This window comes from Physeter macrocephalus, chromosome 6 (genome assembly GCF_002837175.3).
Source record: "Physeter macrocephalus isolate SW-GA chromosome 6, ASM283717v5, whole genome shotgun sequence".
NCBI lineage: Eukaryota > Metazoa > Chordata > Mammalia > Artiodactyla > Physeteridae > Physeter > Physeter macrocephalus.
The window spans coordinates 55,872,047-55,899,196 of record NC_041219.1 but is presented as its reverse complement, the minus strand read 5'-3'; the positions used below and the strand labels follow the sequence as shown (position 1 = coordinate 55,899,196).

The 27,150-nt window shown below is 53.8% G+C and overlaps 1 protein-coding gene across 1 annotated transcript in view; it reads right to left on the bottom strand.

Annotated features, from left to right (window-relative positions):
* Positions 1-27,150, bottom strand: part of PRMT8 (protein arginine methyltransferase 8) — a 173,533-nt gene that overhangs the window by 72,878 nt on the left and 73,505 nt on the right. Inside the window, exons 3-4 of the mRNA XM_024129211.3 lie at positions 24,088-24,252; positions 14,940-15,072 (exon numbers count right to left, since the gene is read on the bottom strand). Of these exons, the coding sequence (XP_023984979.1) occupies positions 14,940-15,014 (75 nt within the window). The 5' untranslated portion in view covers positions 15,015-15,072; positions 24,088-24,252. The remainder of the gene's footprint in view (positions 1-14,939; positions 15,073-24,087; positions 24,253-27,150) is intronic.

The following is a 27,150-nucleotide window of genomic DNA, read 5'->3' as shown; positions in this document are numbered from 1 at the left end:
GCATCTTATTTTTAACTTTATAAATAGACGAGTGAATGACAGTGCCGGCCTAAGACAGAGTGAATAAAGAACGCTCCGGAGCAGCTGGGCCCGAAGTCGCAGCCTCCTGCAGAGCCCCGGCCCCGGAGCAGGGGCCTGGGGCCCCCAAGAGCCTGCAGCTAGGAGCCAGAGCCTCAGGGCTGTTCAGACCCCTTGTCTGGACATAGCTGCCTCCCCCACCCCACCAGGGCCCCTGCTCACATCAGCCGATGATGAAGCATCAGGCCTAGTGGGAAGAAAATACATTGTCTGATACAAAGCCCGAGCCTGCCCTGCTGCGAGTGAGGTTCTGCAAGCCTAGCTCCACGGTCTCTCTGCCTCCTCTTCCCACCGCAGAAGTGCAGGGAATTCCCCCCACGGCCCAGGCAGAGCCCTGACCGCCCCCTCCCGCCCGTTCTGAGACTTAAGGCTTGCCTGTTCAGGAGGGTACGAAACATACGCCCTTGTTTGTCTGAAAAATCTCCCCTTACCCAGTTTGCACTGAGTGTCACCATTCTCTCTGCAGTCCTGCCCTCGTCGCGCAGCAGTGAACATCTGTCTGGGGCAGCTTAGCTGCAGCCTTGCTCTGGGTTGGCAGATGATGGCTATGACCTCAGAGACTTCCTCTGTAGGGGACGCTGGGTGACTGACAGTCCCAACCAGCGTAGAAGGAAGGGAGCCATAGATAATGATTTAAACGCCAGCATCGACAGAACATTTTCAGTGCAGGAAAGGTATATGTATGTCACCATGATCACTCGTAGAACAAAAGGTTTCTAACCTCTAACAGGTACCAGGCGCTGTGCTAGGTGCTGGGATCCGACGGTGAACAGCACGGACGGAGCCCCTTCCCTCACAGAGTTTACGGTGGACTTGCAGACGAGGAAGTCAGCCAGTGAGTACAAAGCGATACGCACCGTGACAGAGGATGCACAGGTACTGTAGGATCACATGGCGGGAGAGCTAAGCCTGACCTAGATGAGGGGGTGGAGCCAGGGAAGGCTTCCTGGAAGAGGTGACATCTAAGCTGAGACCTGAAGGAAGAGTAGGAGGTGATGAGGGGAGGGAAGGAGGTGAGTGTAGCTGGAGCGGAAGGGAAGGTCTTCAGAGAGCAGCACTCAGGGGCATGAGCCTGCAGAGGCAGCTAAGCCACGGCAAGGAGGTGGGTCCTTCTCCGATGATAACGGAAAAGCCACTGAACGCGTCTGAGGAGGGGAGAAGCACGGTCAGGTCGCCACTTCAGAAGGCATGTTCGTGCTGCTGTGAGGACAGACCGGAGCCAGGCGCGGCTGTGTGGGGGGCATCCAGGAGGTGATGCAGAGATCCAGGCAAGAGATGGGGGGGGGGGGCGTGCCCAGGACGGCCAAAGTGGGACCCGAAAGAGGAGGACAAACTCAGGGCAAAGGACAAGCCGATGAGATGCAGAATCACCAGGACAGCCATGGAGATGGGGCAGAGGAGACGGGGCCTGTGCCTTGGGTAACTTCACACTCAGCAAGATGACGGCTGTGTGGGGGGCATCCAGGAGGTGATGCAGAGATCCAGGCAAGAGATGGGGGGGGGGGCGTGCCCAGGATGGCCAAAGTGGGACCCGAAAGAGGAGGACAAACTCAGGGCAAAGGACAAGCCGATGAGATGCAGAATCACCAGGACAGCCATGGAGATGGGGCAGAGGAGACGGGGCCTGTGCCTTGGGTAACTTCACACTCAGCAAGATGAGGACCAGCAGGAAGGGGCGGAGGGGTGGGAGGCGGTGACACCAGGAGGGGCCTTGAGGAGTCTGAGGCCCCTGTGTGTCACCTGAGCAGAGGTGTCCTGCGGGCAGCCAGACACACAGTCCAAGCTCGGGGGCCGGGGCTGGGCTTCGGCTGAGAATCAGCAGCGCTCCAGGGAGGAGGCGTGAGATGGCCTGGGGAGAGCGTGTAGCGCCAGAGAGGGTGGCCACCCAGCCCCCACCCGAGGAAGACAGCACCCGAGCTACGGAACGAAGGTCGTACATCAGCTGCAAAGCCAGGGCTGCTGACCTTCCTGACCCTGACCTCCGGATCCGCTCTACAAGATTCCCACCCAGGGGCCCCCTCCCCGCCCCCCGCCCCCATGTGCCCCCCATACAACACACCCCACCACGCTGAGTCATCAGTCCCTGGGTCAACCCCAGAGCCCCAGGCTAGTGGTTAAATGTGCACCTCGTTGTGCGTTACCTGCTGTGAACTGCAAACCATGCGTGACAAGTACATAAGCGCACGGGCACGTGCTTCTGCGTGACGGCCCCGCAGACTCACGTGCGTGTCCACACCGCCACGCATAAACACACCCGCCGCCCCGCAGCCTGCACGAGGTCGTTTACATCCACCCGCGCTGAAATCCGAAAGGACTCTTCCCACTTTGCACTGCACGTTTTCCCCCAAGGGCTTCCCTGGCGGCGCAGTGGTTGAGAGTCCGCCTGCCGACGCAGGGGACGCGGGTTCGTGCCCCGGCCCGGGAGGATCCCACGTGCCGCGGAGCGGCTGGGCCCTCTGCCTCCAAAACCCTCCCCGACTGCACGCTGGGAACCGCGGCCTTCACTCCGGAGAGCCGGGGGCAGACAGACTCTGTAACAAAAGGAAGCTGGCTGGTGTACGTGCGATGTGCGAGTTCATTTCCTTTATTCGTTCACTAAATATTCATCGCTTCCCCGCTAGGCACCTGAAGGCGAGAACTGCACTGATGCACGTTAACAGAGAACATCCCTTAATTAGGATCCGTTTAGCCTCGTGATGGGCTGCAGTCATTTTTGTGGGATTCTCCGACCGCATCTCCGTAGAGAAGTGCTGTCATAACTGCCTGTCAGGGCGAGATGAAGCCCTTGGAGGCAATGCGTCTGGGGGAATTGCAGCCTCTCATTTTCTGGCAGCCCCAGCTGTTAAAGGCCACCCCTTTCCTTCCCTTCAGCTAACAAGAGATGATCCTTCACAAGAGAGCCACAGGTGGGGACCAGAAGGAGGGATTTGCTAATCGCCCGTTCCCTTTATAGTGGTTTGGTCTCAGCTCTACCACGCTCTGGTCGGGCCTCACCCCGGCTGAACGTCCTTTTACTGGATTCGTGGCCAAGAGGACAGAGTGTTTAACTCGGTAGTTAACACCCGATTCGCGGCGCCTGCCTGGGCGACGCCTCTGTCCTCCTCGCCTCCCGCCAGGCCTAGTTCTCCCTCTGTAGCAATGAGAGGAACATCAATCCAGTTACCCAGCAGTAGGAGTGGCTCCTGTCCCAGCGGCAGGGCTTGGGGGGCGCCCGGAGGAGGCCAAGAGGTCTGAGGCGGGTGCCCATCTGCCCCCACCACTCCGCTCCATCCCTAGGGTCTCCGTGAGGTTTTGTTTTCCTGCCGTGGACATTGCGAACACCGGAGCCCTGGCCCCCAACGCTGAGTGTGCGTGTGGAATAGGGCAGGCCAGCCCGCGGGGGCATGGAGAACCCTGTCCCTCCTGAGAACGTTTGGATCAGTGAGTCCATCACGTCACCAGTGGAGGCCCCTTATTCATCTGTGCGCCCCCCGCCCCTTGAGACACCACCGGAGAAGCCCGGATGATAAATCGTAGCTCATCTTGAGCATCTGCCGTGTACCTACGTGCGCTTCACACGAAGTCACTCATTTAACCCTCATAATAGCTCCGCGGGATAAGGTGCTACCGCCACGACACAGGTGATGATACCGGGCACAGATGACGGTGTAACGCGTGCACGCCAGGACCCAGCCCGGCTGAGGTCTGCAGCCAGGCACGAGCCCCAGGGCCTGCGCCCCGAGCCTCTGCACAAAACTGCCTCAGGCCCAGAAGCCAGTGACCCACGTGGCTTAACTGTTTGGAAGGTGCCGAGAAAGTCCTTACCGCTCCTGTCCTCCAGAATAGCGCTTCACGGAAGCTAGGAATGGGCTCGCAATGCTACCACTACAATAATTGTCTGGCAACGATAGAAAGCAAATCCGCCGGGAGGACAAGGGGATTGAACACGAGGAGCCGGGTACAGGCTGGCAGGCTCCAGCCAGCCTCCGCTCTCTCCCACACATGGACGTTTACCAGTTCCTTCCAGCCCCCAAGAGGCTCTCAGTGGGTGGGACCTGGTGTGGGCAAAAGTGAGGACAAGCTTCCCGCTGGGGATGTGAATAAAAGAGGGGGAAGAGGCCCCAGTCAGCAGCAGGACTGTAGTACAGGACTACTTACTGGTCCTATAATCTTCGTCAAGACAACCAACCCCCGTGAGTTTCCACTTCTTCAACTACAAAATGGGAATAAGAAGAGTTGCTTTGTAATGTTGCGTAAATTAAACAAGGCAATGCATACGAAGCACTGAACAGCGCGCCCAACACAAAATAGGGACGTGGAAATGGCAGCTGTTGTTATAATTTTGCCGCAACTCAAGGAAAGGGGGCCTGACCAAGGTTCTGCGGAAACAGTGGGCAAAAGGCGCACAGTGGGCGAGAAGCAGGAGAGAGACTTAAAGGAGAGAGACAACCTTCACTGGCTCTGCAACTATTCTGAGCCCTCTTTACAGATTCGTTGCCATCTGCCAGCCACTCTCTACTCAGACCTACTACGTGTGGGCACCATGTTGGATGACGTTATGAGTTGAATCAAGTCCCCTCAAAAGATGTATTGAAGCCCTAACCCAAAAAATTGCCCCCCAGAAGCAAAACAAAATCTAAGCAAATAAACGCAAAGTTACAACAGGAGGCAAAAGGTGAAAACATGGGTCGAGTTTCTTTTTTCAGTCTTCTCCTGTGATTGTATTTAATCTTCACGGATAATAAAAATGGGTGTTAATCCCAGAGGGATGAGGATGAGACTCAAACTCACGTCTGCCTCCAAAACCCTCCCCGACTGCACGCTGGGAACCGCGGCCTTCACTCCGGAGAGCCGGGGGCAGACAGACTCTGTAACAAAAGGAAGCTGGCTGGTGTACGTGCGATGTGCGAGTTCATTTCCTTTATTCGTTCACTAAATATTCATCGCTTCCCCGCTAGGCACCTGAAGGCGAGAACTGCACTGATGCACGTTAACAGAGAACATCCCTTAATTAGGATCCGTTTAGCCTCGTGATGGGCTGCAGTCATTTTTGTGGGATTCTCTGACCGCATCTCCGTAGAGAAGTGCTGTCATAACTGCCTGTCAGGGCGAGATGAAGCCCTTGGAGGCAATGCGTCTGGGGGAATTGCAGCCTCTCATTTTCTGGCAGCCCCAGCTGTTAAAGGCCACCCCTTTCCTTCCCTTCAGCTAACAAGAGATGATCCTTCACAAGAGAGCCACAGGTGGGGACCAGAAGGAGGGATTTGCTAATCGCCCGTTCCCTTTATAGTGGTTTGGTCTCAGCTCTACCACGCTCTGGTCGGGCCTCACCCTGGCTGAACGTCCTTTTATTGGATTCGTGGCCAAGAGGACAGAGTGTTTAACTCGGTAGTTAACACCCGATTTGCGGCGCCTGCCTGGGCGACGCCTCTGTCCTCCTCGCCCGATTCGCGGCGCCTGCCTGGGCGACGCCTCTGTCCTCCTCGCCTCCCGCCAGGCCTAGTTCTCCCTCTGTAGCAATGAGAGGAACATCAATCCAGTTACCCAGCAGTAGGAGTGGCTCCTGTCCCAGCGGCAGGGCTTGGGGGGCGCCCGGAGGAGGCCAAGAGGTCTGAGGCGGGTGCCCATCTGCCCCCACCACTCCGCTCCATCCCTAGGGTCTCCGTGAGGTTTTGTTTTCCTGCCGTGGACATTGCGAACACCGGAGCCCTGGCCCCCAACGCTGAGTGTGCGTGTGGAATAGGGCAGGCCAGCCCGCGGGGGCATGGAGAACCCTGTCCCTCCTGAGAACGTTTGGATCAGTGAGTCCATCACGTCACCAGTGGAGGCCCCTTATTCATCTGTGCGCCCCCCGCCCCTTGAGACACCACCGGAGAAGCCCGGATGATAAATCGTAGCTCATCTTGAGCATCTGCCGTGTACCTACGTGCGCTTCACACGAAGTCACTCATTTAACCCTCATAATAGCTCCGCGGGATAAGGTGCTACCGCCACGACACAGGTGATGATACCGGGCACAGATGACGGTGTAACGCGTGCACGCCAGGACCCAGCCCGGCTGAGGTCTGCAGCCAGGCACGAGCCCCAGGGCCTGCGCCCCGAGCCTCTGCACAAAACTGCCTCAGGCCCAGAAGCCAGTGACCCACGTGGCTTAACTGTTTGGAAGGTGCCGAGAAAGTCCTTACCGCTCCTGTCCTCCAGAATAGCGCTTCACGGAAGCTAGGAATGGGCTCGCAATGCTACCACTACAATAATTGTCTGGCAACGATAGAAAGCAAATCCGCCGGGAGGACAAGGGGATTGAACACGAGGAGCCGGGTACAGGCTGGCAGGCTCCAGCCAGCCTCCGCTCTCTCCCACACATGGACGTTTACCAGTTCCTTCCAGCCCCCAAGAGGCTCTCAGTGGGTGGGACCTGGTGTGGGCAAAAGTGAGGACAAGCTTCCCGCTGGGGATGTGAATAAAAGAGGGGGAAGAGGCCCCAGTCAGCAGCAGGACTGTAGTACAGGACTACTTACTGGTCCTATAATCTTCGTCAAGACAACCAACCCCCGTGAGTTTCCACTTCTTCAACTACAAAATGGGAATAAGAAGAGTTGCTTTGTAATGTTGCGTAAATTAAACAAGGCAATGCATACGAAGCACTGAACAGCGCGCCCAACACAAAATAGGGACGTGGAAATGGCAGCTGTTGTTATAATTTTGCCGCAACTCAAGGAAAGGGGGCCTGACCAAGGTTCTGCGGAAACAGTGGGCAAAAGGCGCACAGTGGGCGAGAAGCAGGAGAGAGACTTAAAGGAGAGAGACAACCTTCACTGGCTCTGCAACTATTCTGAGCCCTCTTTACAGATTCGTTGCCATCTGCCAGCCACTCTCTACTCAGACCTACTACGTGTGGGCACCATGTTGGATGACGTTATGAGTTGAATCAAGTCCCCTCAAAAGATGTATTGAAGCCCTAACCCCTGTTACCTGTGAATTTGACCTCATTTGTAAACAAGAACCTCGCTGATGTAATCGGATTAAGACGACGCCATACTGGACAGGGCGGGCACTGATTCAATATGACTCGTGTCCTTAGAAGAAGAAGAGATACAGACACACGTAGGAGAAAAGGCCACGTGAAGATGGAGGCAGAGAGGCAGTGCTGTGTCTACCAGCCAGAGCATAGCTGACAAGCACCAGAAGCGGGGAAAGAGTCAGGGAACAGATCTCCCCCTAAGAACCTCCAGCAGGAGCCCACCCTGCTGACGCCTGGATTCAGACATCTGGCCTTCAGAACTGTGAGAGAATAAATTTCAGTTATTTAAGCCCCCCAGTTTGTGGCACTTTGTTGCACGAGCCCTAGACAATGAAATAAAACTACAAAGATAAATTTAAAAAACCAAGTTCCTGTCCTGAAGTCTCTGCTATTCATTTCATCCCATGCAAGAAGCTGGATGAGAGTTCAGGTTGAACACGGTGGCCTCGGTCCAGCTTCCAAAAAGGTATACTTTGTTAGTCAGGGGTTTTGCCTGGCCCACCAGCTAGGACTCCCGGACCCAGGGACATCCGGGAGGAACAAGGACTGTCCTGGCCACAAGTTATACCGGGTCCCCACCACCCACGGGGCATAGCAGTGCGAACTGAGAGCAGGAGAAGAGAGCCGGGGCTGGTATCTTTTCCTCGGTTTCTTCCCAATCCACCATTCTTTGTTTCTCCTGTTAATTTCTCCATTCTTTCTCTTTGTATTTTAAGTGTCTACTCTGTTCCTTCTGCTGTCTTCACAGCCCGGTGGACTGGAAAAAGCAGAGGTCTCAGTGGCTAGAAAACCAGAGTTTGAGTTCCATCATTTACTAGCCGTGGGATCTTGGGCCATAACACTAACTTTCCGTGCTTTGGTTTCTTCATCTGTACGATGGGAATAATATGTAACTTGACATATTGTGTATGATGTACAGGATGTAACATATGTGTGTATGTATGTAATGTATGACGGCACCCATTGAACAAGACGATATATGCCGAAGCATTTTACGTGTCGTACGAAAAGGAGAGAGATCTTGCTATGCACAATTCTTAGATCTTACGTAGGGAAACACTGGTTTTCGATATTACATATCAGGATATACCAGAAAATTAGCACCAAATGTAAAAACAGTCAAGCCGGTGCTAAAGGAGGTAGAAATGGCATTGACCTAAAAGAGGAAACATGCACCTGACACCAACACCGAAACACTCTGATATTGGGAATGTTTTCCCATCTCTTAATTTGAATGATCTGAAGTTCCCATCCCGCTCTAAGATTCTATGACTTTATGAAAATGTATACATCGAGCTGTTTGCTCTTATAAAATTACACTTTAAAAAGAGATCTTTGCTGGGCTTCCCTGGTGGCGCAGTGGTTGAGAGTCCGCCTGCTGCTGCAGGGGACGCGGGTTCGTGCCCCGGTCTGGGAGGATCCCACATGCCGCGGAGCGGCTGGGCCCGTGAGCCATGGCCGCTGAGCCTGCGCGTCCGGAGCCTGTGCTCCGCAACGGGAGAGGCCACAACAGAGGGAGGCCCGCATACCACAAAAAAAAAAAAAAGCTGGGCCCGTGAGCCATGGCCGCTGAGCCTGCGCGTCCGGAGCCTGTGCTCCGCAACGGGAGAGGCCACAACAGTGAGAGGCCCGCATACCGGAAAAAAAAAAAAAAAAGAGAGAGATATCTTTGCTTATGGGTCACCCATTACAAATGGGTGAGAAAGCCGTGATGCCTGAGGGACTTCTACTAACAAGTGAAGGAGAAAAGCCGTTTGAGGTGTGAAATATCCAGCGGACCGGGTACCACTGGAGGGGCATGTCTTCTCAAACACGCCTCTCCTGGCTAATCCAGAATTTCAGAGGACTGGGTTGGAATCACTCCGAACAGAGGCTGGTAAAGAGGGTGAGACACCCCTCCTGCAGCCCCAAATGCAAAGGCAACCAGACGGTTTTTAATCTCCTTTTAGAATAACAGAAACCAAGGTGACTCCAACTGCAATGGAAGAGATGGAGCTCAGACCTAAGGAAGAACTAACTTCCTGACTCTTGAGATGCACAGGGGTTTGGGGAAGTTGCCTCCTGTGAAGCTCTGTAACAAGCAACCAAGGGGCCAACTGCGTCGTGGGTGCAGGAAGTGGGCTCAGGGCTGGAAGCGCGGACAGAGTGACCTTCCGGAGGGCGCTTCCCGCCCGCGCTCCCCCTCCTCTCGCCAAGTCGGTGCACAATGGGACAACACGCCTGCCTGTCACACAGCAACACAATACCACTTCCAGTTACCTTGGCAGCTCACATCTTGCCACACTGCCCATTTTTTCCTGCTGGCACCGTAGACTCCAAGGTGTAAGTGCTGTTTTTACAGATTTTTGCATGTTCCCCGCTGGAATGTGATAATCACGTCACATCGCAGTTAGCACCGAGGAGGAAAGGAAACCCACTCCCGAGTCAGAGACTGGAGTGTGGTTTCACCCTTTTTGACAGCCAAAAGCCAACGGAGGACTCTCTGAAGAGCCAAAGCTCTCGGGGGCGGGGGGCGCAAAAGGCACGTGGGCATCTTCTTAATTCTCCTGAGCTCGGTTCAGGGCTGAAATCCGTGCTTCCTGAGGGATGTAGACTGTGGTTTGGCGATCATTTCAGCTGGAGAAATGAGGAAGTAGGAGAGTTCATCCAGCTGGCACTTTTCTGGCGTGACTGCTAAAAGCTGACAGGTTGACATCCTGCAGGCCTCGGGAGCTCACCACGCTCTAAACCCTTCGCACGAATTAATTCATCCAATCATCGCAACAGCCGTACAAGGCCCAGAGGGGTTCGGGGACTTGTTCATCACAACAACACGTCCACTGAGTTCAGTGTAAAGCCAGGCAGTCTGGCTCCAGGGCCCCACGCTCGTCGGAAAGAGACACGATGCAGACCCCAGAGAAGCGGGCCTGGGTCCAGCCTCCTCTTGCCCTCTTTCTTCTCCTCCCCTCACCTTTGTGCTATAGGACCACATGCTTGGGCCGAAAACCCTGAGCCAAAACCACCAACGTACACCACGTCGGAATTCAGCCCAGTTCTCCCCATAACTCACGGGGCAGCACCCACTGGTACCCTAACCCCACTGTCCTATTGTAGGAATTTTCCCGGCCCATAATTATTCTCTCTCCCCAGGCCAGTAAGTCAATAGCACATTGAAAAACCAGTCTCCAAAATGACTCCTTTGCTACAACTGTTTTCTCACCCCTGGGGGTTCTCCTTTGAGGTGCGAAAACCCCAATCAGGGAGTCGCACCGTAAATAATGCACCAGGCTTTCGCCGAGAACCAGTAAAGCAAGCAGAAGCTCAGAAGGGTCCATCATCCCCCAGGGTTCATAACTGGGCATTGCGATTAACCCATTTATCTGCTATTCACACAAACACCCCATGGGAAGAGTCAGTAATAATGGACTATTAAGCAGGTACACAGGCAACCAAAGGGTACCCATGCTTTGAGCTTTGCAGCACCTCGATTCCCAGAAACTCTACTCACTTCCTGAGTTTTCGGGGTCCACAATAACCTAAGCACAGGAGTGGGAGATGGGAAAAGCCCAATTTTCAGAAAGCCGTGAGTGATTAACACCCAGAAGGCTCACGAGCTTGTTCATAAACCCATGAATCAGTCAACATTTGTTAGTATTTTTAATGTACTCTGTGTCAGGCACAGCGTTAAGAACAGGGTAGACACCCTCCCCCCGCCAAAAGTTCATTATCCAACTGAAGAAATAGACATATAAAAAGCCAATGGGAGATCAGCTTGGTGCTCTGTGACCACCTAGAGGGGTGGGATAGGGAGGGTGGGAGGGAGGGAGACGCAAGAGGGAAGAAATATGGGAACGTGTGTATATGTATAACTGATTCACTTTGTGATACAGCAGAAACTAACACACCACTGTAAAGCAATGATACTTCAATAAAGATGTTTTAAAAAAAGCCAATTATCTTGTGATAGGAAAAGCGAGAGACAGGTGTTAGGAACACAGAAGAAGGAGAAGGAAAACTCACTCTCCATGGGGTGGAGGATAAACGGCCGATCTGGGAAGGCTGCTCAGAGGAAGAGACCTTTGAACTGGGTCTTGCTGGTTGAGGAAGATCTTTTGTTTCCAGAGAGAAGAGGGGTGGGTAGAGTAGCCCAGGTAGAGGAACCAGGAAGCACAAAGGCATTCAGGCCATGAAGTCAGTGTTTGCAGAGAACTGCATGGGGCAGGTACTGAAGGGCTAAGGAAATGGGCTTTATCCTGTGTCCTAAAGGCAACAGGGCGACATGGTAAGTTTTGAAAGCAATGTCTGATCATGAGCAGGTTTGTACTTCTGAAAGCCCATCGAGGGCTGGATTAGAGAAGAGGACAACAGGAGAGAGGCTGTTGCCTTAGTGAGGGCAGGGTGAGGGTGGTGGCCTCTGCACGGACAGCGGGCTAGGAAGGAGACCAGACAGTAGAAGGTTTCTAATGACACAGGCGGAGCAGGGGATGATGCCCTCGGCTGAGGAGGAGAAGTGCCTCTGAGGGACAGAGCCAGAAAAGGCGGAAACGGAACTCACCGTGCCCACCCAGCCTGCACCCTGGATGCTCCCCGCCCCCACCCCAGCTCCAAACTTCACTGGTCAAGGGAGGCTCTGCTCACAAGCAGGTAGTTTTGTTCCCCACTCTCTCCTTTCTGCCTAAGGATTAGAATATCTCTCCCTCAAAACCTTGTGAGAGGTCACCTTCTCCCTGTCACCCTTGCCTGTCCCAACACCGCATCTCTCCCTTCCCAAACATCCTCTCTCCCTATCCCTCTCTCCTGCTCCCATCCAAACGTGGCATCTTTTTAGAAGTCACGTAGGGACCTCCCTGGCGGTCCAGTGGGTAAGAATCATTGCGTCCACTGCAGGGGGCATGGGTTCGATCCCTGGTCGGGGAACTAAGACACCTCATGCTGCACAGTGCAGCCAAAATAATAATAATCATAAAAGAATAGAAGTAGCAATGTCGGGCAAAGGGCAGTGAATCAGAAGTGGAAGCAGTCTGTGCTCCAAGGTTGTCTGTCCTAGCTGACCAGGTAACTTTCAGAACTTGCTGGACCTCTCAGCCTCAGCATCCTCACCTGTAAAATGGGGCTAAGAAATGAAAACTAATCTTTGCTCATCTCACAGGATTATGGTGAGGATAAAATGAGATAAAGTGCTTGTAAACCACACCAAGGAAAGGCAGGAAAAGGTACTACCGAACTATCTGGACCATCCGGCACGACCGTCCACCAGACTGTGAGCTCCCTGAGGGCAGGAGCCTGGTGTCTTCATCTTTGGATCTCGAGAGCCTAATCATTCCTGGCACAGAGTCAGTGTTTGATAAAGATGTGTTGAATTAAAAACAAGGAGCGCTACCACCATAGACACAACACACACACACACACATACACACACACACACATACACACACACACACACACACACACACACACACACACACACCCCACAGAGGCATCCTTGCCTCCCTCTCTCTCACCATAAATGCAGGCAGACCCACAACACCCCACTTTTGGAAGTACTGCTCTAGTCCTGGCTCATTCCAAAAACAGCCAGTTCCTGGAAGAAAACCAAGTGATTGTCACGCCGCCTGGATGCCTCCATTGGGCACGTTTGACCAAGTCTGAATTCTTCCCCTTCTCAGGGGAAGCTGTGAAGAACTGAACCCCAGACTCACTCCCCTTCCCGGAGCTCCAGCTGGATCTGCCCCTCCTACTTTGTGCCAGGCGTTCGACGTGGGGTTGTTTTTTTTTTTCTTTTTTCTTTTTTCTTTTTTTTGCTCGCAGGAGCTCGGCCGCCTATACTGCTGTTTTCATTGATGCCTTGAGCAGAGCTGGCATGTGCAACTGCCGAGAAGGGGGAGCTCGGAGCTGCGGGGGAAGCATGTAAAAATAGCCTGGCGCGCGTCGTTCTGCCTGCTCCGGACTCCTTGAACCCGGGCCGAGGTGGGGAAGCTCACATCGCCGTGCACACTGCGGAACCTGGCCGGGGTCTGCACCCAGACCCGGCGCAACAACCGGAGTGCCCGGGTGGGGAGGGGGGCGGCTAGAGACCTGCGAAAACTTTTTTTTTTTTTTTTTTTAGAAGCCGAGCGGTAGGGGGATGGGCAGAGAGAAGCTGTTTCTTGCTTCTAGCGCTCCAGCCACACGGCTGCAGGGACTGCTACGTGCCCGCTGGTCCAACAGATTACAGAAGTGCAGCCTGGACTTTGCGCTAGTTTTAGACGCCCATTCTGCAGGTGGGCGATGGAAGGGAGGAGGGCGAGGGGACTGCTAATGCTAGCTCTCTGCCTTGCACTACACATCATTCTGAGTGTCTGCTCGCCTGGGGGCGGGGGAGAGGAAGTGGCGAGGGGACCGCAGGCGCGCATGCTTTGCCCTAACTCAAGGCGACGGCATTAGCTCCCGAACACCCCACTGTTCTCCCCGAGAGCGTGTTTGTTTCGAAATCGACAGTTGCCAGATGCATGCTGCTTCTAGTTTCTCAGACAGAGAACGGGGGTTTTAAAAGCTTTGCTGCCTACGCGGTGGGGTTAGGGGGTAGCTGCAGTTCAGACCTCGAGGGAAGAAGATGGGGAGGGGTCTCTGCCCCTTTCTGCAACCCAGCAAGACAGAGGGACAATCCCCGTGCCACCCCTCCATCCCGCCCCACGCTGCATATGGGTAACCATATGTGAAGGGCACGGCAGCCCCACCAGACACCCGGCTATTAATAGAGCCCGGGAATTTGCTCTCTGCCTTTTTCCTGCCACCGAGTAAGGGATGATCTTCACACACATACCCCACTCCGCGCCCCCCCCCGGCGCACCGTTCCTCCACGAAGGTAAGGGGGCTGCCCACGCGGATCCCCTTCGTGACTACAGGTGCCCAGAGCCTACGGGCTAACCCAGTTGTAATGACAGCGGGGTCAGAGCGAGGCCAGGGAACGCAGCCTCCAGTCTTTGCGGCTCCGAGCCAACTCCAGAGTACAGAAAGGGCAGCCGCTGGGCTGCCGGAGGCGGGGGACGAGAGCGCAATTTGCGGAGCTAGAGCGACCTCCTGGGAACTGCCGCGGGACGGGCGGCTGCGGACCCACTTCCCGCTGCAGCGCGGCGCGCAGGCCCCACGGCCCGCGTGGGCTCGGCTGCTGCCGGCGCGGGCGCTGTCCCTGGTCCTGAAGGTGGCCACGGCCCGAGCTCCCTCCCCGGGATTAGCATCCCAGACGCGGCCCGTAGGTGCCGGAGGGCAGACCTCTCCCCGGCCCGGGTCTGGGCGCGAGGGTCTGTTGGCGGTGCCCACGTGCCAGCCCGGCGCGGCGCGGCGCGGCGGGGCCCCCCTCCCCGAGCCCCGTCCCCGCGGCCCGGAGCCCTCCGCGGTGCTGCGGGGACCCAGAGCTCGAGCTTGACGGGTAACGCCGAGGCAGCGGCCGGCCGGCGACGGTCAAGGCGCCGCAGGGAGCAGACCTGGCCCCCGGATCACCCATCCCGATCCGGCTGCAGCCGGCACTCTGGAGCCCTAACGGAGCCCAGAGGGGAGGGCAGGGGAGCGCGGCCGCCCAGGGTTTGGGACTTGGGGGTGGGGGGTGGAAAGCGAGCAGCGGGGGGCAGGAGAGGGAGCTGGGGTGAGAGCGACTCTTTTGCATTTTCAAGAGGGAGGGGGCCTGAGACAGGCACTGTCTTTCCCGCACCCAGCGCACACACACACACACACACGCGCGCACACACACGCGCGCACACACGCGCACACGGCCGGCAGAAGCGAGCGGGATGGAGCCGGGAAAGTTTGGCACCAGGTGCGGAGCGGCGGCGGCGGCGGCGGCGGCGCGCGGCGCGGGGGTCCCGGCGGCGGCGGGGTCGCGGAGCCCGGCCTCTCGCCTCCTTACCTCGGTGCTCTCGGCCGCGTTCTCCGCCATCTTCCTCCTTAGGAGCAGACAGCGGGAGGAGTGTTTCATGCCCATAAGCGCCGGCAAGGGTTTGGCGATACAGAGACGGCGCCGAGGGAGAGAGCTGGTGTCGCTTTAAAAGAGAGAGAGAGGGAAAATGGGAGGAAACAAAAATAAAATAAAAGCCCAGCCCCGTCCCTCCGCCGGAGCGTCAGCCGGTACCATCCACCACGGTGGAGCCTCTCTCCTGCAGCCTCCACTTTGGTTTATTTTCCTCCCTTCGCATCGGCTTCGGATTCCTTCACACCGTTTCGAGCTCCTGCCGCGCCCGCGACCCCCTCCCCGCCTCTCTCCACCCGCGCTGCGGGCCGGGCAGGAGGGCGGGAGCCCCGAAGGCTCCGCGGAGGCGGCGGCGGCGGCGGCGGCGGCGGCTCCTCGCCGGCTGCTCGCAAAGTCCGGCCGGCCCAGGCAGCCGACAACTCCTCGCAACTTCTGCCGATCGGCGGGCGAAGCAACACGCTTCCTGCGCGTCCCTCCCGGGGGCTGAGCCGGTGAGTGGGGGCGGGGAGGAGGTTGGGCCGGGCGGGAGGTGCTGCTGGGCGCGGGCCGAGGGCCCCCGCGCCCCGGGCCGCCCCCTCGCCGGGCTCCGGGGGTCTCTGGGCCGCCTCCACTCCCGGGCGCCGTGGACAACTTGCTGGGGGAGGGTCGGGGAGCGGGGGGCGAGGGCTGCGCGGACGCAGCCGGGCCACGCGCGAGGCTCAGAGAAGGCAGGCGCCGGGGCTGGGCTCCGGCCGGTCCCCGGACCCGGTGTGCGTCCTCCCACCGCGGACGGGCCCTGGGCAAGGCTGGGCCACGGGTCACCTCGCCCCCATCCCAGCCCCCCCCCCCCGCCCCAGCTCTCCGGCTCCGCTGCCCATTCCTGCATCCTCCCTCCGCGTTTGGGGTTTGGGGAGCCACGGGGTGGATGCCTGGGTGCGGAGGGTCCTTCACTCTTTCAACTCTAGGGCTACGTGTGGTACCAGGACCCCTTTTTTCTCCCGCTCTCCCTCTCCAAGGGCCTGGGGCTCCAAGCCTCGCCCAGGCCGAGAGGGTGGGACCAAGGTTCAGCCAGAGGTGGCCTGGGAAAGAGGGTGGGCGAAAGTCAGATGGGCGAGCTTTCCGCCGCGCTCCCCCCACCCCGGTCTTCCCTGGCAGCCCCCTGCCCACACATCTCTCTTCTCCCTCCTCACCCCTCCCCCAGCATCACCAGATTTTGAAGTCCCTTTTATGGGAGAGAGGGAGGATGTCACGTACCCATTAGGATTCTCTTGATCCTTTTTTAAGGGAGTTTGGGCGGCAGCAGAGGGTGTGAATTTTTATACAATGCATTCCTGTCTTCACTTTGAGAGCTTCTTTTTCTCTGTCTTACTGGCCATCTGTCAGGCGGGTGGGGAACAAAACGGGGGGGGGCGCTCTGTGTCCCCCACTACAACAGGCCTCTGGGGCTGACTCCTTCGAAGACAGCTGCACTTTCAAGCTTTCAGTTCACAAGTCAAGGGCAGGGACCTAAAAGGGGCTCCTTGGGCATCCTGGCTCTCTGCACTTCACCCCTGTGCTTACCTAGGCAGAGCAGTCCTGCACGCGCGCCCTATTTGTTATTTAACGTCACCTCTGACAGCCAGGAGGTGTGAGCCTGACTGTCCTCAACTAACCTGAGTCCATTGAAGAAATGGGCCAGGATCTAAGGACGTTGCCATCACCTGGTCCTCGGGAAAGAGAGGCTACATTGCAATAAGTGGGGGAGGGAGAGGAGAGAAGGGGACGGAGAGTGGGCAAGAGGGTTGAGTTAATGGGTGAGTGTGTGTGTGTGTGTGAGTGTGTGTGTATGTGTGTGAGTGTGTGCGTGTGTATTTGAGTGTGTGTGTATGTGTGAGTGTGAGTGTATGTGTGTGTGTATGTGTGAGTGTGTATGTGTGTGTGTATGTGTGAGTGTGTGCATATGTGTGAGTGTGTATGTGTGAGTGTGTGCATATGTGTGTGTATGTGTGAGTGTGTGTGTATGTGTGAGTGTGTATGTGTGAGTGTGTGCGTGTGTATTTGAGTGTGTGTGTATGTGTGAGTTTGCATGTGTATGTGTATGTGTGAGTGTGTGTGAGTGTGTGTGTGTTGAGGAAGGAGTACATTTAAATGAAAGAACGACCTTAACCTCCTTAACCTTCTCCTCTCTCAGACCACAAACCTGGACGCGTGTTCAGGGCGAGCGAGCAGAGTCTGGCAACACCTGGTCATTCTCCTTCCCTTTCACATCCTGCCAACGCACAGAAGGTGGTGGGGGGCAAATGAGCTGAATCTCAGGAGTGACCTTCACCCTCTTGAACCCCATTTTCTCTAAGCATCCTTCTCAGAGACAAGAGATCTTGAGACATCTGATCTCCTACCAAGAGAGGCTCAGTACTGGTACAGTCAACGGAAACCAGAAAGGATCTTCCCAGTTCTTCAGTCCTATCCTCTCATTTTACGGATAAGGACCCCGAGATCAGAGAGAGGACACGTGTCTGTGATCCATCAGCTAGCTGACGGAGCATCTCAGAGCAGCTCCCCAGCCCCCTGGCTTCCAGTCCAGCGCTCTCTCCCCACGCTACCCCACCTCACGCTGCTGCAGCCTGTGCAGTGCATCCATTCTGTGACTAACCGGGCCGGGGAGGGAAGCTCAGACAAGCTCCCACCGAAATAGGCTGCTGCCTGTGCGTGATTATGTTGCTATGAGAACCTCAGTGGGTGTGTTTCCTCCATTCTCTGTTGAAATCTTTTGCTTGGCTTGGCTTCTCCCCAAGCACGGCTCCCCTTGGAATGGGGAGTGGAGAGGCTGAGATGGAGAGCTGTATTCTCATAGCAAAGAGTCTTCTAGTCCAACCCATCCAACCCCGAGCCAGCCTGGGGCGGTGCCTGAGGAGGCCAGGCCACCAGGGTGGCTCCAGAGTGACTGGAGGACAAGACTGAGCGGACCTGAAAGTGGACACTCCTGTCCTCTGCAGAGCCACCTTGGAGCAGAGAGGAGTTGCCCCTTCTACGCTCCCACCTCTTTACAAATCCACAAGCAAAATAACTGTTACTTTTAAGAGACTAAGTTTGGGGGTAATTTGCTACACAGCAAAAGATTACCTGGATACCCGTCTCCTGGAGTTGTGAAAATTCATGATGCATAAAAAGTGCCTAGCACAGAGTGGGCATTTTGCCGTAGCGTTTTCTCACCATCCCCACTGTTCACAAGAATTCGGTCTTTCTCCTTCTCTTTTGCACAGGTATGTCACATAGTCTTTTGCAAGATTTAGTCATTCCACAAAGAACTTACTGGGCATCACTTATATACCTAGCTCATGAAAAGGCCCTGGGCTTAGCAATAGGCAACAAAAGATACTGGAATGACCGTTGAACAGGTCTTAATTTAATCACCCTGGAGGCTTTGACACAGAGAGAACTTTTGTAGAAGAGCTTTGGAAAGGACTCTGCTGGGAGGCAAAAGGACGTATGACAAGGAGTACAGGGTGTTCTCCAGGATGTGAGTTAAATGAGTGGTCTGGACAGTAGGTCCTACTGGGTAAAGAGGTCCCGAAGACACATTTTGCTTATGTCATTTTTCTTACGCTAGATCTTCAGTGCGACAAAATGTATTGAATAGTACGTGTAAAATGCTTAAAACAATGCCTGGCTTATGGTCAGACCACGGACATTGTGCTAACATTTGCTAGGCACTGTGCTAGGCTCCGAGTTAAACTTGATAGAGCCCTTATGTGCTGGAGACTTGCCCAGATGTGTCCTCGTGAAGTTCTTTCGACAACTCTTTGAGGTAGAGAGATGCTGTCACTGTCCCCACGTCAAAACAGGTGACACAGAGACACAGAGAACTGCCCCGGTGGTAGAGGCGGCATGCGAATCCAGGATGCCGGCAGGGTCCTCCAGAGGCTACCCAGGTTCCAGGAACAAGGGGGTGCTTCTCAGCCTCGTTGAGAATCGTCCGGGGAGTTCTAGAAATGCCAGTGCTCTGGTCCCACCCCCAGAGACTACGATCTAGTGAGGGCTAGGCGTCCGGATTTTTTTTTTTAAGTCCCTGGATGATGCTAACAGGTAGTCATGGTTGAGGAGAGTTGGATAAGGATATTTGGAGGAGATTAAAAGACCCGCAGAGAAAGATCCCCAAGTCACAGGCGAGTCCCCCCAGAACTACAACAACCCCCACGTTATCCAGCCCTAACACAGAGGTTCTTGAGGACCAGGAGGTTCTTGAGAGCGTGAAGCTGTGCGGTGGTTGGTTGAGCGTGTAGAGGTTGTTACGAAACCTTGGCGGAGGTCTATAACTGGACAAGTTATCCCGCCGTATGAGATGCCGCAGAGAAATTCAGTCTCCTGTCACTAGAAGGTTTCAGGTGGACTAATGATTTGGTGTAGCTGTTGTAGCAGAGCTGCAAACCCTGGAAGGTTGAGCGAGGCCTCTGGACTTCCATCCACCCCAAGCTGCAACCCCATAATCATCTCCTCCCGGGCCTCCGGAAGCCGAAGACTGTGTGTAGTAGCTCTACTCCAGGAGCCAACCAACCGTTCCTCTGCTGCCTCCCAAAATCCAGTGCCTGGGGGCCAGGATGCCGTTTCTCCGACCTGCCGACCATACTGCCTGGGAAAGCCCAGATTCTAGCTTGTTCAAGTGTGGTTGCTTCAATCAAAGGGGCTGTGTAAGAAATATCGCGTGTCTTCCCCCTCTTCCTCCTCAGGGAACCTCACACGTGGCCAGGGCTCACATATGGCCGAGACACGCTGCAGTGAATCCATGGCTCCTCAAGAATCAGGCCACAGCCGTTATCCATCACCACCTCCCAGCAGCGAACCCAGCAGTGTGCTTCGTGTCTTCTGGGAGATGGGAGACAAGCCAAGGCTGCAGCAGCCGACTACCTGGCTGAGCCTCCAGACAGCCCCCCACACCTGGGAAGTTCTCCTGCACAAAAGCCTCTGCAGTCCCAATTCTCCCCAACCCAAGGCTGAATTATTTCTTAATCTGTGTTCCGAAAAACAACTTGTAAGAGTGCCACCAACGCCTGCAAAGTAATTTGGGTTTCTTCCCTTTTTTTTTTTTTTTTCCCTCTTGCCATTAAAACTGGAATGTTATTTCTTCCTTGCTCGGATAATGTCTGATTGAATCAACTCATTGTGGTTTTGTGCTGGATATGATACTGTTTGGTTTGACTGTTTATTCTCACTCTATTTGGAAGGCATTTTCTTAGTAGTTCTGCATTCAGAGCTTAATCCTTGGTGTTTTAGGCCCCTGAAAAGCTAGACTATTTTTACCTGCCTTTCTCTCAGGGTGAGAAGGACTCAGAAGGACTCCAGACATTTTCTCAGTGGCCTACGATGGAACCCAGACTTCTCTGGAGAAAGCAGAAGAGGGACACGGTAGCAGAGCCCTTAAAGACACTAAAATATTCTTTCTAAAATGCTGTCACAACAAAAATCAGCTTTTTCTTCTTGGTGGAAGTTGTACACGCCACTCCTTTCCTCTTTTTCAAGTCTTTCATAAAGGCTTGGCTTTTTCTGGAAAATCTCTCCTGAGTCCCCCCAAAGCCAGCTAGAAATCAACTCAGTCTATCTGGTGCAGTAACTTAACACACATTTTCTTCCATTAGCCCTTATACAACAACCACTACAGTAGCCAAGCACTGTGCCAGGCATTCTGGACTAAAAGATGAAAAGACAGCCCTACCCTGATGACCTATCTTCCAGGAGGAGGTGGTTATGGATTCAGGTACTATCAGAGGTCATATGGATTGGTTCTTATAGGTTAAATACAGCTATAATAAATGGCTTATAGTCAGGAAGGCCCTGCAAGAACTGTCTATTGATGTGGACAGGGAGACCCTGGATGCTTTAAGGCCTGGACCAGAAGCATAGTAGCCTCCATTCAGGTAAGGCTGGGGACACCTTCTTTATCAAGATACCAAAGTTCTTGTGTGCTTCCAAAACTTTTATGGATGGGAAGTTTCGCAGCCTTGGCCTCCCAAAAGCATTAAGTACTGATGCCTCTTGGAGCATATAACACACTGTGACCTGCCCTAGCGCAGGGCTGATCTCTGGAGTTTCAGGGGTGGCCCTACCTGAAGGTGCACAGAGAATGGAGGCGGCAAAGAAAGCTCTGCTTAATTCCACCTGTTTGCTTTCTGGACCAGTTAACCACCCTGATCTATTTCTTCCATTCCCCAAGGGTTTTTTCTTTAATATAAACCTCTGCTAGATTTTTTTTAATGTAAAATATTACCCCTCTACGGTGATACTAACATTTTGCTGTGTATCCTCCATTTGTTTCTCATGCAAACGTACGAATAGATCTTCCTTGACTTACAATGGGGTTACCTCCTGATAAAACCCTCCCAGATGGAAAATGTCATAAGTCGAAAGTGTGCTTAATACACTTAACCCTCCCAAACATCACAGCTTAGCTCTACCTACCTTAAACATGCTCAGAACACTTACATTAGCCTACGGTTGGGCAAAATCATCTCACCCAAGGCCTATTTTATAATAAAGTGTCAAATACACCATGTAATGTATTGCATACTGAACCGAAAGTGAAACACAGAACGGCTGTCTGAGTACCGAACGGTTGTAAGTACCTCGGCTGTTTACTGTGATCTCGGGGCTGACGGGGAGACCTGGTCACCGCCACTGCCCAGCATCACGAGGGAGGGTTTCCCTGCCTATCGCTAGCCTGGGAAAGGATCAAAACTCAACATTCAAAGTATGGCTCCTACTGAACGCGGATCACTTTCACACCATGGTAAAGTCGTGAAATCGTACATTGAAACTCTGTATACGTGTTGTATAGACGTGGAATAATAGACATGGCTCAGCAACTTGGTTTCTTTGTTACACAGTGTATTATAGACTCCTTTCCATGTTATTACATGTAAATCCAAGTTATTATTTTTAAAAGCTGTAAAACGTCTCACTGTGTGGATAAGCCATGCTTTCGTAAACCAGCACCCTACTGATGGATTTTCGAGTCATTCTAAGTATCTTGAATGTCTGTCACTCTAAGCAATTTTGCAATAAATGTTCTTTTGCCTACACCCTTATAAACAGGAGCTTTGCTTCCAGACGACAGTTTCCCAAAAGTGATATCATGTGAATATACATTGCCAGATCCTTTCCAAAATTTGATTCCTCAGAGTGTAGCCTGAACCCTTGGAAGGTGCACATCCAGCCTTCCTTCCCCTCTGCTATTCCAATGTCGAGTACAAAAATAGTTACTGCATTCAAAGCCCTGGATTAAGCACTTGAGGGGGAAGATCCATGAAATAAAAGACACGATCCTTGTTTAAAAGGCATTTCTGGGCTTCCCTGGTGGCGCAGTGGTTGCGCGTCCGCCTGCCGATGCAGGGGAACCGGGTTCGCGCCCCGGTCCGGGAGGATCCCACATGCCGCGGAGCGGCTGGGCCCGTGAGCCATGGCCGCCGGGCCTGCGCGTCCGGGGCCTGTGCTCCGCGACGGGAGAGGCCACAACAGAGGGAGGCCCGCATACCACAAAATAAATAAATAAATAAATAAATAAAAATAAAAATTAAAAAAAACAAAAGGCATTTCTACACCAAGAGCTCTACAGCCTGGCAAAGTGTTCACGAGATGGGCTGAGACATGGGGTATTTTTCCCTAGAGGGAAACCAGATTGATTCCAAGTCTAGGCAGCCGGGCATGAATTGGATGTTACCAAGAGGCTCTATAGTCTGAAAAATAATAAAGACAAAAAAGAAAAAAAAAAAAAGTAGGCATCAATTACCTGCCACTTAGGTGCAGTGGCCACAGAGGATACTCAGGCCTTCGGGGCCACCTTCATTTCCCGTTCCTTCCAGAAGGCCGTGCCGGAAGGAGAGCCTGGCTTGGAGGCAGGCTGCCACTGCCACTTTTCACGGGGCCTGATAGAAACCCGCCACCTGGAAAACCACAACCTCCACTTCCCAGAGGAGTCTTGTTTGGTCCCTTTTGAGATAACATTTGTCATGTTCAGACTTGCCCATAAGATGTGACCCACCCGTGACCCCTTAACCCAAGGAAACCTTACACCACTTAAAACCTCCCATTTCAGGCTATCAGAGGATGCCTGAAAGTGTGAGAGAGGCCAAGGAAAGAAGAAGCAAAAGGAAGGAGAGACCTTTGGCCAGAGCCTGGGAGAAAGGGCCTGGGCTTTGTGGTCTTATAGACCAGTAGGTAGCCTCTCCATCGGTATAAAAGTGGCTGCCTGGTGATCGTTCTCTGGCAGATGCATTGGGAGAATAAAATGAACCAATGCAGATAAAGCATTAAGCACATTTCCTAGGAAATAGCGTTCTAAGAAAAGTGCGTTTCCTTCCCAGCATCTCTCCGGAGAAGACCACGTCTATCCACGTGGGACGGTAACGGCGTGATACGGAGGAAGAACATCACTGCCGGGGCCATCGGATCTGTGCTCTAGTCCCAGCTCTGTCGTTCAACAGCTGGGTGGCTTTGAGGAAGTCACTTTCCCTCTCTGAGCCCCCTGCCTCTTCTTTAAAAGAAGGGGTTTGCATGAGACAAGCCCCACATCCCCTTTCTGCCTTGTCCTTTTTATGTCTGGCATGAATTACGTTTCTAACCACACCCACGTAACACCAAAGGCCGCTCACATGCATCTCAAACCAAAACTCAACTCTGATGTGACCAAAACAAAGGCTGAGGAGTGGGACACACTCTCCCCCGACGTGTCAGAGTGATCAAATGGAAGGTCCATTCCTGTCCAGTCGGAGATTTACAAAGGGGGCCTGCAGCTAACGTTCATTACAATGGTCACTCCAGCACTGGGCCAGGATTAGGGCTCTCCAGAGGTCAAAGGGCAGATTCCATTTTTTTAAAGCGTCCTGTTTGACTTGAGCGGTCTCAAAGTCGTCACCAAGCGGTCGTTATAAAGAGTCATCACTTGATTTCAGGAGCAGAGCTCAATGGGAGAACCAGTGAATTCCTTGACAGCCCAGGCTGCGGGGCTCTGGTCAATTACAACCCTATCAGGTCTCAGCGATCCGTATCGATGCGTGAATCGCGCAAATTGGCAGGTTACCCAAAAATCGCTTGCCTGCCTCATTTTATGTCTCCAGGTACGTGCAAATAGCATTTATACCTGTCTCATGCGTCTTGGCTTCAAAATTTATTCAGACGAATGTGCTGTCCCCAGTACACAACGTTGGCCGCGGGCGATGGTCCAGACAGCGGCCAGCTGGGTTGCTGGCGAAGCCGGCCAGAGTTCTCATCCTACCAGGAGCGGTGCACTCTGGGGCTGATGCACCTGTGGGGAAAACAAAAATCAGCTTTCATCCTCACATATCTCTCAGGGTTATTCCATGGGAAAAACTGCATACAGGTTGGGTGACATTTAAAAATCACACGGCAAGGACAAGCACAGAGTGGCTTCGGTTCCATGGACCGTCCGGGTATCCGTTTAATTCAAATGCAGCCGTGGCTTCCGGAGGGAAGGGCTTCCCTCTCCTGGGATGGAAATATTCTGGAAAAGCTAAGGGCCTCTCCCGTGGACACGCTGCTTCTCTCCTAGGGCCTCACGGGAGGAGGGGGAGGCTGGGGACCTCAGAGCAGTGACTGCAGGCCAGGCACTGAGTCCACACACCAAGCCCAGAGGTGAGCACGCTCCTAGCGGGGGACTGAACACAGCCTAGAGCCCATGCCTCTCCACAACTCCACCAGGAGGAAGAGCACAGACCTGGTTTTACATCCAGATTCTGATACTTTCCTCTGCGCCTTTGGGCACATCGCTCCACTTCTCTGAGCCCCGAAGTCCCCACCTGCAAAAAGAGGTGGGCCGAATGGGCACACGAAAAGCTGCTCAGTGTCACTAATTATTAGAGAAATGCAAATCAAAACTACGGTGAGGTAGCACCTCACGCCGGTCAGAATGGCCATCGTTTAAAAGTCTGCAAATAACAAATGCTGGAGAGGGTGCGGAGGAAAGGGAACGCTCCTACACTGGTGGTGGGAATGTAAGTTGGTGCAGCCTCTATAGAGAACAGCATGGAGGTTCCTCCGAAAACTAAAAATAGAGCTACCATATGATCCAGCAATCCCACTCCTGGGCATATACCCAGAGAAAACCATAATTCAAAAAGATACATGCACCCCAATGTTCATTGCAGCACTATTTACAATAGCCAGGTCATGGAAAGCAACCTAAATGTCCATCAACAGATGAACAGACAAAGAAGATGTGGTACATATACATACGATGGAATACCACTCAGCCATAAAAAAGAATGAAATAATGCCATTTTCAGCAACATGGACAGACTTAGAGATGATCATACTAAGTGAAGAAAGTCAGACAGAAAGACAAATACCATATGATATCACTTATATGTGGAATCTCAAATATGACACAAATGAACCTACCTACAAAACAGAAACAGACTCACAGACAGAGAGAGCAGACCTGGGGTTGCCAAGGGGGAGGGGGAGGGGGGCAGGACGGAGTGGGAGGTTGGGGTGAGCAGGTGAAAACCATTACATACAAAGTAGATAAACAACAAAGTCCTAATGTAGAGCACAGGGAGCTATATTCAATATCCTGTAATAAACCATAATGGAGAGAATTTTAAAAAGAAAAAATATATATATATAACTGAATCGCTTTGCTAGAGCAGAAATTAACACAACATTGTAAATCAACTCTACTTCAATTTAAAAAAGAAAACAAAGGTGGGTCAGGCTGGTGCAGCAGGCCTGACCCAGAGCCAGGTGCATTGTACACACCTCAGTAAACGGGTACGACGGTGTGCTGGGTGTGGACGTGACCAACTTCACTCTGCAAAACTGCATCTGCTGCTCTGTTCGACTCTCCGGACAGAACGCCCCCAGAGGCCCAGTATCCGTCAACCGGGCGATGGCTTGAGACAGGGCCACTCCATCTAAATGGCACCTATCAAACCGCATTCTTGCGGCAGCCCTTTCCGTCACGTCTGCTTAGTAACTGCCCTGAGTGGTGTCACCCTGGGTCACATACCATACTGGCAGGTATGGAGGACATTGCCCTTTTCCCTTAACTTCTGGAAAACTCAGCTTATGCAAGTGGCCACATCTACCACGCAACAGCTTCAGGACTCAGTGACTGCATCCCGAACAAACTGGGATTAATCACAGGCAGGAAGGAAGGAGTCGGCACTTTGGCAGGTGGATGGCGGAGCAAGAGGGGGAGAATGACATCAGAACAACTTTGCTTATACACCTTATACACGCACCCTCTTCTGCAGCCTGCGAAGACGGCCTTTTCTTTTTGAAACAAATCTCCACCTGTATCTTTCCCCGCTGTCCCATAAACCAGCCCTGGAAGGTTCAGGTCACGGTTTCCGGCTGGGAGGCTCTGAGCAAACCTCATCCCCCTCCTTCCGCCTCATTTTACCCTCAAGTTCATAAGACAAGGGTAGGCTTCCCCCTTTCTTCTCCTGATTGGATAATGCAGTCCCTGAAAACTCTGCCCTTTCCCAAGCTGAGTTTGGGACAAAGTTTCCAGTCCTGTAAAATCATGGCCTTGACCTGGGTGGGGAAGAAGGAGGTTGCACCCATGAACTACTGGGCTTTCTCTAAGCAGGACCGAGGGCTCCTTTCCTGTCCCGGGATCAGAGGCATTTTTGTCTATCAGCATCTCAGGCAGGGCTCGGCTGGTGTGAGAGGAACCCCAGTATAGCCAGGCCACTCCACCCTGTGTCACGACTAAGTAACAATGGTCCAAAGTTCCTCTTCTTGAAACCTCACGCGGCAGAGAATCCCTTAGAGTGCCCTAGCCCCCCAAAGAGCCTCCTCAGAGTCTCCAGGGGGCCCTGCAGGACCACACTGCGCGCACTCCGCTGAGTCTCCCTCTTCCTCTCTGCTCCCCTCGGTCAACGTCCAGGAACCTCGAACTTGCTTCCCGGAGCCTTGCCCTGGCCCGCGTTCTCGACGTTCCTCAGGAGGAAGCTGATGGCCGTGGGGGCTGCCGTCTCCCTGTGCGCCTGGCAATTCCCGACGGCACGCAGCAGCTGGGGAAGACCTGCCGAGCCCCCAGGCTCCCTTCTCGTGCTCTGAGTCTCGCTGAGCCTTCTGGGGAAACGGCCCTTTCCGTTTCTGACCCTAACCCTTCCGTTCACCTGCCAGGACACAAGGCCCCGTGGCAGGGTGGAACACATATCACACCCCATCCCCT